The sequence below is a fragment of the Pseudochaenichthys georgianus genome, chromosome 16, assembly GCF_902827115.2.
Source record: "Pseudochaenichthys georgianus chromosome 16, fPseGeo1.2, whole genome shotgun sequence".
NCBI classification, from domain to species: domain Eukaryota; kingdom Metazoa; phylum Chordata; class Actinopteri; order Perciformes; family Channichthyidae; genus Pseudochaenichthys; species Pseudochaenichthys georgianus.
The window spans coordinates 38,998,921-39,017,297 of NC_047518.2; the positions used below are offsets into that span (position 1 = coordinate 38,998,921).

An 18,377-nucleotide genomic window follows, 5' to 3' on the forward strand; every position below is an offset into this window, starting at 1 on the left:
AGCGGTACCACTGGAAAGGGTTTATTTTAACATGGATAGGAAAATAAGGTCTGAAACATGTTGTGCCTAAAACAAATCAAATAGTAGGCTTACTAGCTTCTACAGGCTAAAGCAACTAAAATCTCTCACTAGCAAAACACCTCGTCAGTTAAATGCCATGTTACGTTTCCTTACTATACGATACAGTATTTATTATCATTATAGTATTACTATTTCGGCGATTGGATAAAATCTAAATTATATTTGATGCAACTTTAGTTACATTTCCATGACTTTTCCAAAACTTTGGGGAAAATATTGTTTTCCATAACTTTGCCAGGGCCTGGAATTAGCATTTTGAATTTCCATGACTTTTCAATGACTGTAAGAACCCTGTTATCCCATATTACATGTTTATTAGGCTGGTCCTTAAAATTGAAAGTGGGAAAGTCTAAGCTCCAACCTCCAGAATTCATTCTATTAGTCAATAAAACTCTCCTGGTGAATGTTTTCTTGACTAATAGAATGAATTCTGGGGGTTGGAGCTTAGACTTTCCCACTTTCATTTTAAGGACCACTCTACGTGAGGCTAAACGTCAAGGTTGATGAGGGAGGGGTAAATGTTGTTGGAATTTGAATAAAATTCACCAGGAGACTTTTCTTGACTATCATAACGAATTCCGCTAGTTGGAGATTAAAATAAATGAATTTGAAAATGTACATGGCACTAAGGACCACCCTAATGTTTATACAGTTTATGCGCCAGGAACTCAATATATTGGCACATTTTATTTATCATTTATTATAAATGTTACACTCCAATTGTGTATGTTCATAGATCTAATTGCACATTAATACTTGTTATGTTTATATAATACATTCTATTTGACTTGCCTTTTTTTACTCTAAAATCGATCAACTGTCATGAAAAAACTATTTCCCCCTGAAATGATTAAAATGTCTGATTCTAGTTCACTTATTTCCACATTTCCTTGCACCAGTGGGTGACTTGCAACCTTCTCTTGCACTATTTTACTTCTAGCACTATTTCTATTTGGTTTTATGTCTTAAGTTTATTGTGTGTGGGAATTCAGATTGAAATTGCTAAAACTATCCTAAAGCTATTTGACAAAAAAGCCTTTCAATTCTGAATATTAGAACGGCTGCTGTCATTCTGTTGTTGACAGTCTGTCCCTGCTGTGCACCTCTCAATCAGAGAGGCATTAAGAGGGGGGTTTGTCCATCTTACGGATGGAGGTGGTGGGGGATGAGCATGACAGGTGTAGGCGGCTGCAGGTCCACATCGCTACGGGAACGGGACTGTTTGGCCCGGGAAGAGCCCCGACGACGAGAGGGGTGCCGGTCCACACGGGCACTCTCACTACGAGCCACTTTCCTACTGTAGGGAGGGAGAGTGGGGGGGGGGGGGGAGGCATTAAGGGAGAGGGGAGGAGGAATTGGGATAGGAGAAGAAGTCGGTGAGGAATTTAAGAGAGGACAAATGGATACGAAGAAAAATGGAGAAGAGGCCACAGGAAGGACAAGGAGAAAACAAGAACACAAATATGGAAAGACAAAGAAAATGCCATAGAATGGAAGAAGGAGGTATCAAAAGTGAAAAAAATAGAAAATATCAAAGTCATATGCATTCAGTGTGCACAGACATTTGTGTTAATCATGAGGGGAAAGAGGAGGAAACATTATTTTAGGTACAGCCAAAGAAGATTTACACAAAAAAGAGATGTCAAAAAATCATATCAATAAAAGATAGTGACAAATGAATATGCATGAAATATGACATGCATATACTGGATAGAGTATGCTTCATATACTGTAGGCATGGTAGGACTGCATTACCAACACTTTCTACATGAGTAACACTGAACTAAGTACAAGAGTATGTTAGGAAGGAAGCCATGCCTTGCTTTGACATAATAACTGTACTAGGCGTTCCTTTTACTGGTCACTTATATTAACATTTCTCCACACACCGTGCATTCACATCCACGACAAATAATCCAACTGATCTCAACAATCAAGCTTACTTCGATTCCTTCACACGTCGATACTTGCCACTTAGTGTGTTTATGTTGTGTATCAGGAGTGCATGCATGTATGTATGTGTTGTTGTTTTTAGTCTGCAAGTGTGCTCTGTATAAGGCCTGAAGCATGTCCATGTGACTCAGTCAAGGCGCTGACACCCACCTTGTCTTGCGTCTGTAAAAACACGGGACACCACATCGTTACACAGCCGCCTCTCCCAACCTCTTATCACAGCAGCAACCATAACATGCATATGCACACCCCAACATCATGTACTAAACTGGTTGTAACCTCTGTCAGAGTAGCATGCCGAATGAGACGCCGAAGCCCCCCGGCAAAACATGTAACTGTGGAGACAAGCAGGACAAAGGACGGGCCCTGGCCACGACAGACGGAGACACCTTGGAAAGCACACGGGCGAGCAATACAAACAAGTTAGTGTCCATGTCGGACTATTAACTGAATGGCAGCAAGGTGTGAAGGTCACTACCTTGTCTTACATCTTGCTGTCGACTTATACGTCAATCTTAACTTGTTTTTTTGTTTATTTTTGCAAAGCTTTAGACAAAATACAGTTTGATATCTAAAATGGCAGACCTTTCACTGGATAGAAAGCTGCAACAAAGAAAGCCTCATCTGTAGTCAAGGCTATATAATCCGTTATAAAGTCGAGAAGAAATCACCAGACAAACCTGAAGTCAGATCTGCACAAACAATGCCTTTATATGCAACAACGAAGCTCTGTTGTAAACATGAGGAGATGCACAACAGGACGCACACAGAAACAGGACAGAGGTGTTAAGGAAGAGAGCAGACGTGCCATGATGAGGAGAAAAGAGGGGAGAGGGCATGAGGGAGAGGGAAGGCAGAGGAAGGGAACATGGGGTCCGAGTCCACCTGGCGAGGGTCCTTCTCACACCTGCAGGCTCTGTTAGCTAGCGGGCAACAGGCAGCACGACAAAAAGCACACGGCAGGGACAGACTGCTGCGGGAGTTTTACCACGCTCCCTCAGCACGAGCACACGGGTCACCCCCCCCCCCCCCTTCGGTATTATATCTCTTTAGAGTCTTTACACCTTCCATACAGTCTCATTATCTGATCTTTTAACCTGTTGTTTCTTATGTTATGAGACCCTACACTGCAGTTATAACCCCCCTCCCGGGACGCTACTGATGTTATCACCATCTCCACCCTCCTCACCTTTCTTTCTCCACATTGTCCTCTGTGGAAGTGTCCATGGGGAAGAGGGGCTCCCCGACTATCAGCCCGAGCCCGAGCCCGAGCCCGACAGGGGACACGTCCCCCCCTTCCGACTGGCATGGAGGCTCTAAGCGATTGCTTGAGAGACCTGGGAGGTTAGAAAAGGAGGCGAGAAAACACAAGAGTTAGAATTATTATAAACGTTTGTTCTCTCGTCTATTAAGTGAAAATATGTATGTCTTCAATATCTGTTTGGTTTATTTTTGTTTGTATTTTACTTGTAAAAAGTTTGTATCTAATTAAAGCACATGTGACCCGCTCTATCGAAATCAGTCGGAAGTCGCAACGGCTCATTTAAAAATAAACGTGGATTTGCGTACACATTTTTTTCGGGTGTTTTGTTTGATTTTAAATAAACAAAGTGTTGGCTTTCAGAATATGAGACTTTTATTTCCAAAAGTAAACAATAAATACATTTTTGAAGCTTGTAAAGGGAAGATGACACCTCTCACTCGCACTCTGCTGTTCCACAGCGCCGCCCCCCTCCCTCCGGCTGAACTAATGAATGTAAGTCGTATAGTAATCATAGATAACACGGCAGGGTCCGGGAGAGTTTGTTTTCATCTGATTTCAAATAAACAAAGTCTTGGCTTTCAGAATATTAAACTCTTTTCGCCAAATTCAGGTGATAAATACAACTTTGAAGCTTCGGCTAATAACAAACGGAGAACGGAGTAACTTGACGTCACAGCAGGCATAACAACAGCCGGTGTTTCTCGTGAGTGTTTTCCCCGGGAAACAAACACAATACACTGGGCACATAAAGTGTAATTGTCTTGGGTTTAAAAAAAGTAATGTATTTCGACATTTTTGTTTTTACATTTCAATTTTTTTACATGACAAACACATTCCTATGTTCATACCTCAAAGATGATACCATGCATTCCTGACATACTCTTTATGTGCAGGAACATATAATATTCGTTACAACAGTTGAGTGTGCGATCGGGCAAATCATAGACTTTTTTGAATGTTCATTTTTATGATAAACGGTAAGCGACTAGTAAACTAAAACATTTTAAGAAAGCCGGTCTAACCGAATACTCAAAATGAAATGATGCATTAGGTGCATGCTAACAATTCAAGCTAAAACAATGAACATGGTTATTATTATTATACATGTGTTATAGGATTTTTACGCTGCTTTGGACAGTCTTGAGGATTTCTCAAAGATATATATATATTTGTTTTTGTATTCGGGATTGTGGGAAACGGTATTTGGATCTCTCTGTCTGTACAAACAAACTGAACGATTGACATAAAGTTGACTTTGACTTGATAGGATGTGCTATTATACAGCCCTATTATTGACTTTAGTCTTGTTCCTCAAATGATCATAAAATAAAATGGCTGTCTGAAATCAACACATACAACACAGTCTAGTCAAAGCAGGCTTACCGTCCCCATGTGAAGACTCAGGGCTGTTGATGATGCTGACGTTGTTGCCTGACCCATCATTGACCTCCAGCCCAGGCAGGGAGGAGGGGCTTCCAGTGGAAACAGACTTCCTGCTGGGGGCTGAAGGCATTGCAGAGTCAGTCACGGACCCTCTGCCGGGACCCAGACCCTTACGCTCCGGATTCACCTTCTCCTTTTCCGCTGACGAGAGATGAGGAGGAGGGCGACAAGTTTAACAGAGTTGTAACAAAAGAGGAACAATGAACCAAAAGCACGTCAGTGAGTGAGAAAGGGTTTTTGTGAGACAGACAAACAAACAGGATGAGTATGGTGCAATCAGGCCTCTGTGGTAAATGAGGGGGTTAGTTCAGAGAAACACCCACAACCCTGGAGACGAGATACGTGCGCCATGCGGGAGGTTTTTCTGGCGATTACAAAAACAACAAGACAGCTAATTCGTCAAACAACCACCCTGAAACACAGACTCATCTACACAGTACCCCACCCAGGACTCCCAGGTTTAATTTGGGACATGCAGACGGGTTGATTAGTAGGGATGTGACCATCCTACAGATACAAACTCTGGACGTTTAGTACCTTCAGCCTCCGTTTTAGGTTTGACTTCAGCTGTAACAGGAAAGAAGGTCAGGACAATGTTCTCACATCCAATATCCAAATTCAAAGATAATACATATAGTTATTTCAAAGGCCAGTGATACATACTTTTAAATGTCACTCACATATAGTGAGAATTTGAAATATTACACACAAAAAATGTAACGGTATCAGTGGCGAGCCGTGACTTTTATACCTAGGCCCTCTGACCCCCCCCCCCCCCCTTCCCTCGAAAAAAAAGAAAGAAAAAGAAGAGTTATTACGTCACAGCGCATACTTCAGCGGAATATCAAAACAACGGCCCGGGGTACAAAACGCATCAATGACAGCGACCCTCTACCACACAAAACAACACCTGTAAATAATCAAATTTGTGTTCTTTGGAATTGAAAAGGATATTGCATTGTGTTTGTTACTTTCGTTGCAGTTGTATGTCTTAAGTGTAATTTGGCATGATTTTATTTTGAAGGCGAGTTTACGCTGTTGACAGGAAGTTGTTGTTGCTATGGAAACAAGAAAAGCTTCACAGCCGGCGGAACTTGTCATAAAGTCCGCGATAATAAAACCCACCCATTTAGAGGGAAGATATGATTGGTCAATTGTACTGTCATTTGACATTACTCTCTCGTTCAGTTACTATAGCTGGCCCTTTAATTTAACCCTTCACATTCAAACAGAAACTCAATAGGCAGATACGAAGGATTTATTTCTTTGGTAATGTTATTTTAAATACAATTAAATCAAGTTATTTTGGTAAAACTAATGAAAAATATAACTAAAACACTATTTTCTTTCTAGAGGGCCCTGACGGCTCGCCACTGAACAGTATAATATAGCTCATTAGCCGCATTCACACTGCGGTACTTTTCCCACAAAGGTTCATGCGAACTTAGTTCATGATCGCGTTCACACCAAAAAGAGCCGGTACTAAAAGTAGTTCATGCGAACCTTTTTACCCCCTCGAAAGTCCCTGCTAGAGAGCAGGGACTTTCGAGCGGCTCTTTTTTGAGAAAAGAGCTATATTCCTGATTGGCTGGGCGAATTGCAAACCACGCCCAGTAAAGCTCCCAAAAAGTTTTGTGAAGCCGCCATTTTATAATCCTCGCATTAGCATTATTAGCATTAGCCCAGCGCAGAAACGCAGAGAGACTAACTTATGGCAACACAAAATAAAACATGGGAGCGGTGGAGATGAGGAGGTGTCGGCGTTCTGGCGATTTACTCGGAAGGCTTCAGTAGAAGCTGCTGGGACTCCCAGCAGCTTCTACTGAAGCCAGTCCCCAACTCCGGAGACTTCCGGCCGGGGACTTTGGGCGGGAGTATACGCCGTGAAGTGGTTTGCGGCCTGCCAGTAAACCCAAAGCAGAAGAAGAAGAAGTGACGTCAGCGGCTTCATTTGCCTAATCCACCCCCAGGGACTTTTTCTGGTGTGAACGTGATCTGTACTTAGTTCATGCGAACTAAAGAGTTCGCATGAACTAAGTTCGCATGAACCTTTGTGGGAAAAGTACCGCAGTGTGAACGCGGCGGCTATGGTGTGATGTCTCTTCAATAAGACACCAAAAGCAGATACTTACTGTTGCCTGCGATCCAGCTGGGGATGCCCGGAAACACTCCTCTGGGTTTAGCCTTTGAGGATTCATCCCTCTTGTTCTGGAAAGACAATAAGTAAAATGTGAGGGCTCCAGAAACACAAACGCTTCCCCAAGCGGGTCGTATGAGGACAGGGGAGTGCGTGTATTGTCTGCTTAATCTGGTTTCACTGACAGAAAGGGGATGTTATTATTCCAGAGCTGATTTTATTTTACCTTTACCAGTTTACTCCTGAAGAAACCTCCTCTGGACTTCTTACTGTCCACAGCTCTGGTTTTCACCCCGAGGTGCTTCATGTAGTAGGCCACTGCTGAGAAGATGGATTGGCTAGGGTGGAGATAGAGAAATGTATTCATTGTTAGAACCAATACATTGTTTGTTACTAAATTATAACTTTTTATGCAAGATGTTTTATTTGATTGTAATTACAAATATTGTAATTCATGGTTATGCAATTCTCATAGATGGGTACATATAATAAATAGTAATAGTGTTGTTTTACTTTATGTAAATGTATATTTATATGGATAAAGTTTGAAAAATAAACAATAACAGAAATAACATACAATAATAATAATAATAATAATATTAAATAAATACATAAAATATATGCCATTATGAGAATATAGAAATTAGAAAAAAAAGAAAAAAAACTTAAATTATATAAGTGGTATAATAAATCTTTGAATTATAAGAAGATAAAGAAAATACAAAAAAAAGTTAAAAAGGAGAAAATTAACAAAAAACGTATTAAAACCCGATCATGCCCCTCCCTCTCACTGTCTAAGTGAACGGTGACTGTAAAAACTACACTGTGCATGCTCAGAATATTTTCCTATTTAATGTGTGTGGCAAAAAAATAATGACCATAGGGGCATAGTGCTGCCATCCCCACCATATGTCATCTCACATAATTCAGAGCTGATTGGCTGTAAGTACGTGTGCCGTGAAAAGTGTGGTGTGTGAAGAGGAGACGAAAGAGCTGCAGTGAGGCGTCCTAAAACCCGGAAGTAAGCTGCGCATGGCTTCCCTCGACAAAAAAGCAATGAGATTTCTCCATAGGATTTTAGAAAATAGCTCCAAATAAGATCTGTGGGAAACAAACCTGTTAGATAAATGCACGTTTTGTTCAGCCGGATAATATCCACATGTCTACCCTACTTTTATCATTTTCTAATCATAAATCTATCGATTAGATTTATGATAGACTTTTGAAACTACAAGAAGATAAGGAAGACTTTTACAAAAAAGTAATAGAGATTTTTGTCCAGAGGGATAGGCAAATGGACTTAATCTTCATGTCAAGGTAAGACTGCAATTGTATTGAAAATGGGATCTTACTAAGAGAGAACAATTCAATATTTAAATGATAAAATGACATTTTTTGTTGAACTGTCTGTTTAAAATTAATTGAAGCATCAGACAAAGAAAGCTTTTGAAAATAATATTATATTTTGATTTAGGTCAAAATATAATATTTGTAAACCTGAAGAGAGTCAGTGCCAGAGCCTCACCAGCCATGAACCTCACTGCAGAAGCTTATAGACATCTATGTTTTTTGTGCCCCACCACTTTTGCACATATAAAAACGCCACTGGGTGTCACTGATGCAACAAATGGAAAAGTGCAGTTTGTTATGAAGAAAATGAGATCCTCGAATGGGGGAGAAGGATGAGGCAAACTGAAGAGCTCCAGACAGGGAGGAGCGGGAGTTAAAACGAGTGAGGAGGAGAGAAAAGTGAGGAGTTGGGAGGAAAAGGACTGCGGGGGGAGCGTCTGGGGATCTGCGCTCAACAAAAACACAGTCTCGGTTTTACAGAGCAGGATGAATGCCCTGGGTGTTTCTCAATGTCTAGGAAGGCTGCTCCAGAGCCACTATGTCAAGGATGCTACGTCATCGAGTGCCGCCGAAGGACTGTTCCAATGTCCAGCATACTTGGAATTCTACCGAGCCCGGCGTACTTCGTTGCGGGAAATTTCAAGGCTGCACATGTGTAGACTCCGCGGTCTTAAAATCCCCACAATGCTTTGCGCACGGACCAATTTCTAAATATTTGGAGGAAATCGCGCTCCATTTAAGGCAGAGCCTCGCATATGACGCACACCTGCACACCTGTTACGGCCCGTCCACACGGCGGCGTGCGTTGAAGCTTCAACGCTTCTGCCCATTCACTTTGAATGGGGTGACGTCACGCTTTGCCGAACTGCATTGTGGGAGCCTCCTCAACATTGAGAAACACCCACTGACTGCAGCATAAAGAACTTGTATCACTAAGGACTAGAAGTGTTCAAAGAAAAGCATAAAAAACTAAGAAGTGCACGATATGGATTAATAATATTACTGTACATGTGACGCATGTATCAAGAAGTAGAAGAATGCATTGTGTTCTTTTTACCAGATAAAGCTTAACGCAGTCACAACGTATTACACAAAGTACACATATAATACAAAGGTAATTTCCTCAACAAAAAAAATCAATTGAAATATGTTATAATTAGTTCTTGGTGCCACAGTATGCATTCTTGTGGTTTGACAACACTCATACAAATATTTCAAACTTAATAAACAAACTTACCACTTTTCTTCGTCCATGACAATTGTAGGTCTGAAATAAAAAGAGACACGCGTGATGTTACTGTTGTGAAAGTGACAAAAGGAGAAACAGAGTCCCTCATGTCGCAGCATCCCGCTCACCTATTCCTTTTAAGTAGCATGTTTCCTTTCTCTCGCTCGACTGATTGTTAAGTGTGTTTTTGGCCGATGGAATCTGAAGCGCCTAAGTGTTTCCTGATCCAACTCAAAACTGATTGTTGTTGTATTGTATTCAGAGCACAAGCTATTGAACATATTCTAAAATGTGCAACAAAAGAGGGAAAAAAATGAACAAAAAAAGGAGCTGCACCTCTTTCTATGTAAAGACAAATCTACTCGCGCTCTTTAAAATCTGCAAACAAGTCAAACTATTGTCTAAAGTTGATCTGCTCTGGTTTGTCTCTCTGGGAATCTGTCTGCAAAGGAAATGCGACGTCAGCAATGATCCAGCACAGCGGAAATATCTATGTAACCGTGTTTTAGTCTGATGCAACACACAGGCAACACAGTGGAAATCCGATACTCATGTTTTGAAGGATGGGAGGGGTTTCCCCGGGATTCCCCAACATAGCCCGGCTGCCTCAGAAAGACCAATGAGAAACATCCGGGGCGAGGTCGCCGTGTTGTGGTCGGGTGAGGGGTGGGGGGGATTGGACGGGGGGTCAGCGGGTGTGAAAGAGGGCAATAGAGAGATGATTGTCAGGAGGGATGAATGGAGGGAAAGTGAATGAACCGTCTGTGCGTTGGAGATAGAGCTCAGAGTGTGTGAGTGAGTCAAAGCTGAATGATCATGTCTTTGATTCACAGGCTGTCTGCGTCCTCTCCGCTGACAGCCTGGTTCCATCAGCTGCTGCTGCTGCTGCTGCTGCTGCTGCTGCTGCTGCTGCCTTCATTTATGTGGCTTTTCCCTCTCTGCTCTGACAAGATGAAGTTGGACAGTTATCTGCTCCTCGCTGGCCTCTTCTCTCTCTCTCTCTCTGTCTGTCTGTCTGACTCTCCTCTTGCGGAGGATAACACATTGTAGTCGGCCACGGGGTCAAGGATGGATTAACTTTCCCCCAGATCTCTTGCTTTCTTTCCTTAACTGCGTCCAGGGCAGCATCGATAACCCTCTGGCCTTTTCTCTCCCCCCCCCCTCCTCCTCCCTCCAGTTGGCAGGGTGCCCGGCGAGGGCCTTCCTGCCAGCGTGGCACTGCTGACTCCATCTTTTCCTCTCTGCCTCATCGCTTCCTCCTTGCTCTTTTCAACTCTCCTCCAATGACTGTTCCCCCTCCAGATGACTAGTTCGGTGAGCTTGATTTTAGGGCAGCATGATTTGGAAAAATGTACTTATTGAGCTGCATTTGACCTGATAATACGTGTATTTTTTTCTTTTAATGTTTCTTTTATTATCTTTTTTTTTTTAAACGCCTTTGTATGTCTGAATATCTTTCATTTTTGTAAATCACCTTGAATTGCCTTGAAAGGTGTTATATAAATAAACTTGCCTTGCCTTGATATTGAAATTGCAATGTGATTAACGATATTGGAGGGACTTCATTTTTCTATTTATGATTGAAGAATACATTAAAATCGTCATGTTGTGATTTTTTTAAGAGGATATGTACCAGACAAACATCTTTAAAGTCTATAAAATATGATTTGTAGGATGGGATATCATGCAGCACCACAGTACTTCATTCAAAATGTTATTAACACATATTTAGCCTTTAAGAAATGTTGCGCTTCCTGCGATTGGAATATTGTCCATATTGCGATTTTCATCAGATTGAAATGGCCGTGCTTTATTTGATCTCCTTCTGGATATCTCTCTTTTGCACGGGATTGGTTGTGTGCACATGCTAATGGTGTATACCTACTACGCAGTTTGTAGGAAGTGTGGTGCCAGCTTTAGAGGGCACCGGTCCAAAAGGGCTGATTTCCATCTTTTTAATCTGACAGCCTAATCCTCCTCTCAGCTCTGAGGGGGAGCGGCAGGGAACAGAGAGGACACTGATGTCTTTTTTGTGTGTACAGCTTTTTTATCCGTCATCCGCCTGATTTATACAGGTTTTCAGATAATGTGGTACTGCAAACATGAAAGGGACTGTTTGTTGTCTTCCCTCTGCATCGGGGTATATGCAGGAAGTCAAATGTAATTCCTTTTAAGACCTTTTTTAAGACCCTTTCCATACATTTTAAAACCTCATCGCGACTTTGAGTTTTAACCGGTTACCTTGGCGACACACTTTACCTCACATTGACTTCCTTCCTTCCTCCTTATCTTCCAAACATTTGGACGCAGACTTGCATTTCCCCGTAACGATGTTGCTTAGCAACCGGCGTAAACGGACCTTTGCGCGCTATCAAGCAGTGAGCGTGCGATGTCCTGTTCAGATGACGTCAAACCCAACGGGATGCCGTCAATAAACTCCACAGAATCACACCTTGCAAAATGCCGTTTAATACTTTTTAATAGCCTTAATTTTTGCTAAATTGATTTATCAACTTGTAATACTTTTGAAGACCCCGCGGACGCCCTGTGCATCCACATCTTTACATTGTGTGTTCTAGTTGTACCTCAACCATGACAGAACATATTGGATAATAAGACCATACTCTAATTTATGTTATACACATTTATTTGAACACTTAAAAAGGATTTTGACTAACATTGGTGGGCACTCACTCGTTCCTCATTGCCTCCTTTGCAAGTAGACACTACTAAAGCCAACATCTCTAACTCGCATGCATATTGAAATGCTTTGTAGCAGTAGTGTTGGTAAAAACAAACACTCACTGCGTCTCGGACATCTTGTCCAGCAGGTTCTCGGCCACAGACCTCTCCTTCATCTCTCTGGGGATGCGGTTGGTGGAGTTGTGGCTCTCCACGTCGCTGAGATCAGCCTCGCTGGGCGTCATACCCATCATCCTCTTCTGCCTGTGCACGACACAGCAGACGGGGGCAAGAGTTTGGTAGGGTTCATATTCAAAACAAAGAATGAATGCAGTATACTAACTAAGGTTTCCCAATTCTGTGAGCAAGGAGCAGACTCAGGATATAGATGACGAGGGCTGCTCAGTGTATTTCTGTGCCTATGGCTATTCATCAACAGAGAACTTTTTTAATTAACGACAAGATGCTAATTCTCATGGTGCTTTCCGTGATGTTTCCTATGGCGTGCTCAAGCTCACTCTGAAATATCAGGGTTCTTTCATGAACATCTTAATCCAAAGCAGCCCATCTAAAAGTTATAATATGAACACTCAAAATGATCTTATGCATATTTTAATTTTAGATGTTTCATTTCATATTGATCAGCAAGAACGGAAGCTAAGTGCTATCTTGAAATTAAACTATAATGGTGAGTTGTAGTTAAATCAATCTATGTAAAAAAACATATTTAAATTGACTGTGTCTGCAAAGCGTACATTATTGCTCTATTGACAGGAAACCACTGTTAAGATGCCAAGATAGGTGTTCAGTGGCAAATAAATCATTATGCTGAAATCCAAATCAATGCTAAACCTTAATTTAATGAATTTATTAGAACATGGAAAAACATATAATCTGAATAATCCAGCTATAACTACAAAGTGGTGGTCAAATAACTTGACTCAAATACTGCGCCCCTCTCCCCCTCTCTTCCACACACAGCAGGTGCACAGGTGATTGTACTGACTCTGAGTGCTGCCCATACTCATTTGATGCAACTAATCCATCCAATGTGATAACATGGTTTTGAAATAGGTAAGAAACCAGCTGTAGCGTTTTGTTTAAATTGGAAGCAATGGTGAGGCTTTTGGTACAATAGTATAATAGTATAATAAGATTACAGCTGACTAGTTATTGGAGTTTGGGATGAGGAGTCTTCTCACCTGAAATCTTCCAGCTGCTTGGCCACTTCAGCCGCCTGCAGGCTCTGAACCTCCTGAACGTAACGCCTCTGGGTGTCCTCGTGGAGCAGATCTGCACGGGTCCGTTCTTAGGGAGAAGGGGGATTGAATATGAGACGTGTGTATCGGGGGCTGCGGTGTGTGTGCATAGAAATTCATATATCATATTCCAACTACTTGTATTTAGCCTCTTCTTGCACTATTTCTATTCTACTGTATTTGTATTTACTTGCACTGTTTTATCTGTTTATTGTTGTTGCACTGTTGGAGGAGCCTGTGACCTAAGATTTCCATTGACATATCTACACTGTAGCTTTGCACACGTGACAATAAAAGCCTTGAATCTTGTATTCTGACAAAGAAAAGAACTTACCCAATTCATGGGCTACATTTGGTGGTAGGGCCACTCGGAGAATCTATATCGTGGAGGGAAAGACAAAACAGGTGCACGGACATGAATCGTTTGTTTATATAATATGGTAAATATGAGATTATATATCACATATTTATAAGAAGACTGAAAATGTTTGTACAATGTGATTCTTCCTTAGTGTATTAGGTACACCTAGATAACATGTATGCAACCTAATACAGCCGTCCTGCCAAAAAGGTTATAATGTTCAGTTGCTGTGTTGTCATTTTTGAAGGACAGGGTTTCGATTATTTTGTCTATCCCATTCAAATCAATAAAAGGTTGGCTAAATTAAAAAAAACCTGTATAATGCAATACGGGTGAACAGGAACACATATTAAACCTGTAAAACAACCATGAAGTTGAATTAAAACCTCTTTGTACCCAAATCAGTGCTAAACTAGGAATACCTAACAAGTGGCACGAGTGCAGGAGTGTACATGTATAATGGGTTCTTTGTTATGTGTGGCCCAAAGCAATGCTGTGTAGTATATTCTGATGTGTGCAGTAGCTACATATCACCACAAGGGGGCATTTAAACACCAGAAATAACCCAACAACTACAGGGAAACAACCGTCCACATATGAGAGACTGAGCTGTGTCACTGACATGAAAACAACCACACGGGCCAAGTTTAAGTCAATGGGTTTAACAAAGATGAAGGATCAAAATAAAAGGGGCTTTCCCACAATCCTGACAGGAAGCTGAGGGGTTTGGGTGAAATGCAGACAGACACACAGAAAGGGAGTGAGAGAAGCACAAACCAGCTGGGCTGATAGACATGTGCAGAGCAGGACATATAACAGAGAAGTGACAGAGGCCAGGTGTGCAGCGAGGAGTGATGACACACAGAAAGGGAGAAGAGAGTAACGACACAGCCGTGCGCTCACAAACAAAACACGAGCACACAACGTCTCTCCTGAGTTTAACTATAGACTACAGCTGTGTGGTATATCAGATTCCCATCGATGCAACACAATGAGAAAAAAGTCTAATATCTGTGTTGCTGTTTTTATCCGAGTAGATGTTGATATAATACGCACCGAACACTGAAAGAGAAAGTATTTGCCATTAACTGACACAAATCTTTTAAGCCTGAAAACAAAAAGAAGATTTAAGTCTGCCGGTACAGGACTATGATGGAGGCGTTTCAAACCATGATGCAAACATGAGTTTATTTATATAGGTATATACATATTTGTATACATATTTTTATATATATTTGTATTCGGGATTGTGGGAAACGGTATTTCGATCTCTCTGTCTGTACACACAAACTGAAAGATTGACAATAAAGTTGACTTTGACTTTCAGAACAAACAAAAGTCATTTCTTATTCTGTTGTTATTTTAACATACATTAGTGCTGCTCAAATGTAAGCCAACATGTTTCAGATCGCCATGAGAAATTCATGCTGTAACGATGCTATTCCAAACTACTTTGGGCAGATCTCAATAAGTTACACTTAACCCCCCAAAACCCACAAGGGACGTTCAAACAAAAAAACCGCAGGGCTGAAGGTCAAACTTTAGGAAACTGGAGTCAGAGGTCATCTCAAGGTCATCAGACGAGCTGTGCTTCCTTACAGAAAAGCTGATCAATGCATATCGTCAGAGGGGGTTCCTCTCCCCCACACATGTAACACTCGCGCTTCAAATGGCCAGCGCCCCAACACGTTGTGATCTGAGAAGGGGACCGATCACAACAGAGCCGGCCAGCTAACCAATCAGAGCAGACTGGGCTCTGGTTTCAGACGGAGGGTGAAAAGAGGTGCAGCAGAACCAAAGAGCTTTTTGAACATTAGAGCACGGAGACACGTCGCAGTAGACGAGGCACTAAATACATATATGAACCTGAACATGATCACAATAGGGTCTCTTTAACGCAGTGTGTGCGACTTACGGCCCCTTTGTCCAAGAAGGTGTTGTAGAACTCCACAAACTGCTTCTTGGTTTCTTTGGCACTGAGGTTTTTGAAGAGGTCAGCATGGAGGTAACACAGCTGAGAGGAGACGGGGAGAGAAGAGCAGTGAGCAGACATTTAAACACGTTTCCATATATCCTGTATGCTGTGATAACGCACTCCAACGGTTCTGCTTTACATGCACACTTAACCCAGCATTGGATCTCATGTGGTATGTTTGAACACATATGATATATACCAATGCATTTCACCTGACCCTCGAGTCAAGCTGCTGGCATAAAATGAACATGTGCTGTTCATCAAAACACAGACACTGATTGGGTAATTTAATCATAATCACAATGACTCGTAAAATAAAAGTCACTGTCAGCCATCCGTGCACACCCTCCATCTCAACAAGTCATTAGACACTAATAACCGTCTGCTTTAAACACTTCTTAACTTTGGGCATTTTCTACTCTCTACGTCAGGGGTGTCAAACTCAATTTCATCGCGGGCCACATTAGCATTATGGTTGCACTCAAAGGGCCGGATGTAAATATATAAATATACATATATAAATATATAATATATATATAAAATAATGTATTGCATTACATTATTGCCTCTGAATTGGATTATTATCGGATAGGGTAATAACCAACTACGTTTGAAAGCAAGTAATTGCAAGTCTCTTCAGTGCGCAAACGAGATGCATTGTGGGACATGTAGTTTGTGGGCCACCTGCTTCTGTAAAGTGGCATGTAACCGTATAATAAACGTATTATATTCTTTGCAAGCTCTTGCATAAAATGAAGTCGCGGGCCGGATTTGGCCCCCGGGCCTTGAGTTTGACACCCCTGCTCTACGTGGAGCTCCATTAGGTGAAGGGGGGAAGAGTCAATGAGAGAAAATGTGTACTATTGTCTATATAGCAATTTCAAATCCACTCTTTAGTAAAAACTCAATAATACGTGATAATAAACTACGGATGCACAATACATCTTAAAATGTGTCTAGTAAAAGGTGCAAATCGGACGCTCTGAATATCTCAGTGTCCCGCGCTTGGCCAGCTGCAGACAAACGTTGCTGTTAAACAGACCTGCAGTGTAGCATTAACTGGTTTCGTATTTACTTTAGTTTTATGGCTAAACTAAGACTTCTTTAGAAGCCGTCTGCTTGTTGCGTTTACCCCAAAGGACTTTGTTTACCAGTGGAGCTGCCCGACATCAACGTTTATACGACTCAGTAAATAAAAGTGTATCATGATCGAATCAACAAAAATAAGAGACACAGGTTGTTGTGCAGTAGCAATAAGAAGAAATGTGCAAAATACAACATGTTCAAAAGCACATCCTGTGTAGTGATGGTGTTGCATTGTGGGTGTTGTAGTCCTCACCAGGGGAGCAGGTTCAAACTGTAGGATGACATGTTGCATGAAGACCAGCAGGTGGGTCGGCCGTGACTTCAACAGATCGATGTTGTTGAAGTGGGTGCACTGGTCCTCCGTCACCTGAGACACAGATCAGTCCGAGACCCCAGAGGCAAACAATGTATAAAAGAAAAAAGTTGTATCGCAACACAAAACCTTATATAAGTCATATGTATTGTTATCTGTCCGTTGAAAGACACTGTGGCGAGCTACCTCAGGACAATGACACATGTTAACAAAGTACACACTGAGTGCCTGGCCTTAGTAACAGGCAGAGATAAAAAAAACATGGCGGCACAACAGAGCGACTAACTGTGTGCAGGAACTGATAAAGACACAGAGCAGCACTTCCTCACCAAAGTTCAACCTAAAAGAACTCCATAGTTTATCAGAACATCTTGGTACTGGGGTAAATGAAAGAAAGCTGCATGTTTCCATCAGCTTTGTGTTAGAGGGTTTCTTTATTCTTGCAGAGAGGTTGAAACATATGTTTGTGGATCTGAACAAATTGACATGTTTATATACTTACGAGTTATACAACTGTTTGTTTCTGCCTGCCACTAACTGGGGGAATCTATGCCAGGCCTCACATCTCTTTTCTTGTACTTGTGTAATACGTGTTTGAATTATCAGCAATATCCTTCAGAATGACTGCAGATTACGACAAAATGACTCTCAGCTCGCCTCAGTCTCGAGCAACTTCCTTTTGTACTCACATCATTCAGATCATTCTCGAAATCCTCATCCTCAGCCCCGATGATGCTCATGGCTGGGTTAGAGCACTGAGCCCCAAACTCGCCCTGCTATGCAGAAAGAGGGAGGGAGGGAGAGAGGGAGAGGAGAGGGGAAGAAAACAAGACAATTAGCTAACATTATGGGCCATACTTTGAACCGGTAGGCTTCCTCTTTGACGCCCTGAGCCCCCGCTGAGCCGAGCCAGACACAAAGACAGATTAAGGTTTGGACACAGTGAACTTTCCCAGTGAGAAATCACATCAAGCAGAAAGCAGGAACACTTCCCAGCATCCGATCACGCCTTCTTCGACGGAGAGGGAGACATGCAGGCTGATATGTCTACGAGTAGGATGCTTTTTTCATATGAGCAAAGTAAGGTAGCGAAATATAAAGCAGCAGCTACAGGTAGAGATGTCCCGATCCGATCACGTGATCGGGGATCGGAGCCGATCACGTGATTTTCAAAAAATCGGGGATCGGGAGAAAAAAATCGGGGATCGGGATTTTTTTTTTTTTATAATTTTTTCTTTTTTAATT

The 18,377-nt window shown here is 41.8% G+C and overlaps 1 protein-coding gene across 1 annotated transcript in view; it reads right to left on the reverse strand.

Moving 5' to 3' along the window:
- Positions 1–18,377, reverse strand: part of arhgef1 (Rho guanine nucleotide exchange factor (GEF) 1) — a 48,146-nt gene that overhangs the window by 14,283 nt on the left and 15,486 nt on the right. The window contains exons 2-15 of the mRNA XM_071205961.1: positions 17,822–17,908; positions 17,073–17,186; positions 15,674–15,772; positions 13,732–13,774; positions 13,341–13,446; positions 12,262–12,402; positions 9,466–9,495; positions 7,105–7,216; positions 6,874–6,949; positions 5,279–5,308; positions 4,682–4,882; positions 3,224–3,371; positions 2,185–2,196; positions 1,229–1,378 (exon numbers count right to left, since the gene is read on the reverse strand). Of these exons, the coding sequence (XP_071062062.1) occupies positions 1,229–1,378; positions 2,185–2,196; positions 3,224–3,371; positions 4,682–4,882; positions 5,279–5,308; positions 6,874–6,949; positions 7,105–7,216; positions 9,466–9,495; positions 12,262–12,402; positions 13,341–13,446; positions 13,732–13,774; positions 15,674–15,772; positions 17,073–17,186; positions 17,822–17,908 (1,349 nt within the window). The remainder of the gene's footprint in view (positions 1–1,228; positions 1,379–2,184; positions 2,197–3,223; positions 3,372–4,681; positions 4,883–5,278; positions 5,309–6,873; positions 6,950–7,104; positions 7,217–9,465; positions 9,496–12,261; positions 12,403–13,340; positions 13,447–13,731; positions 13,775–15,673; positions 15,773–17,072; positions 17,187–17,821; positions 17,909–18,377) is intronic.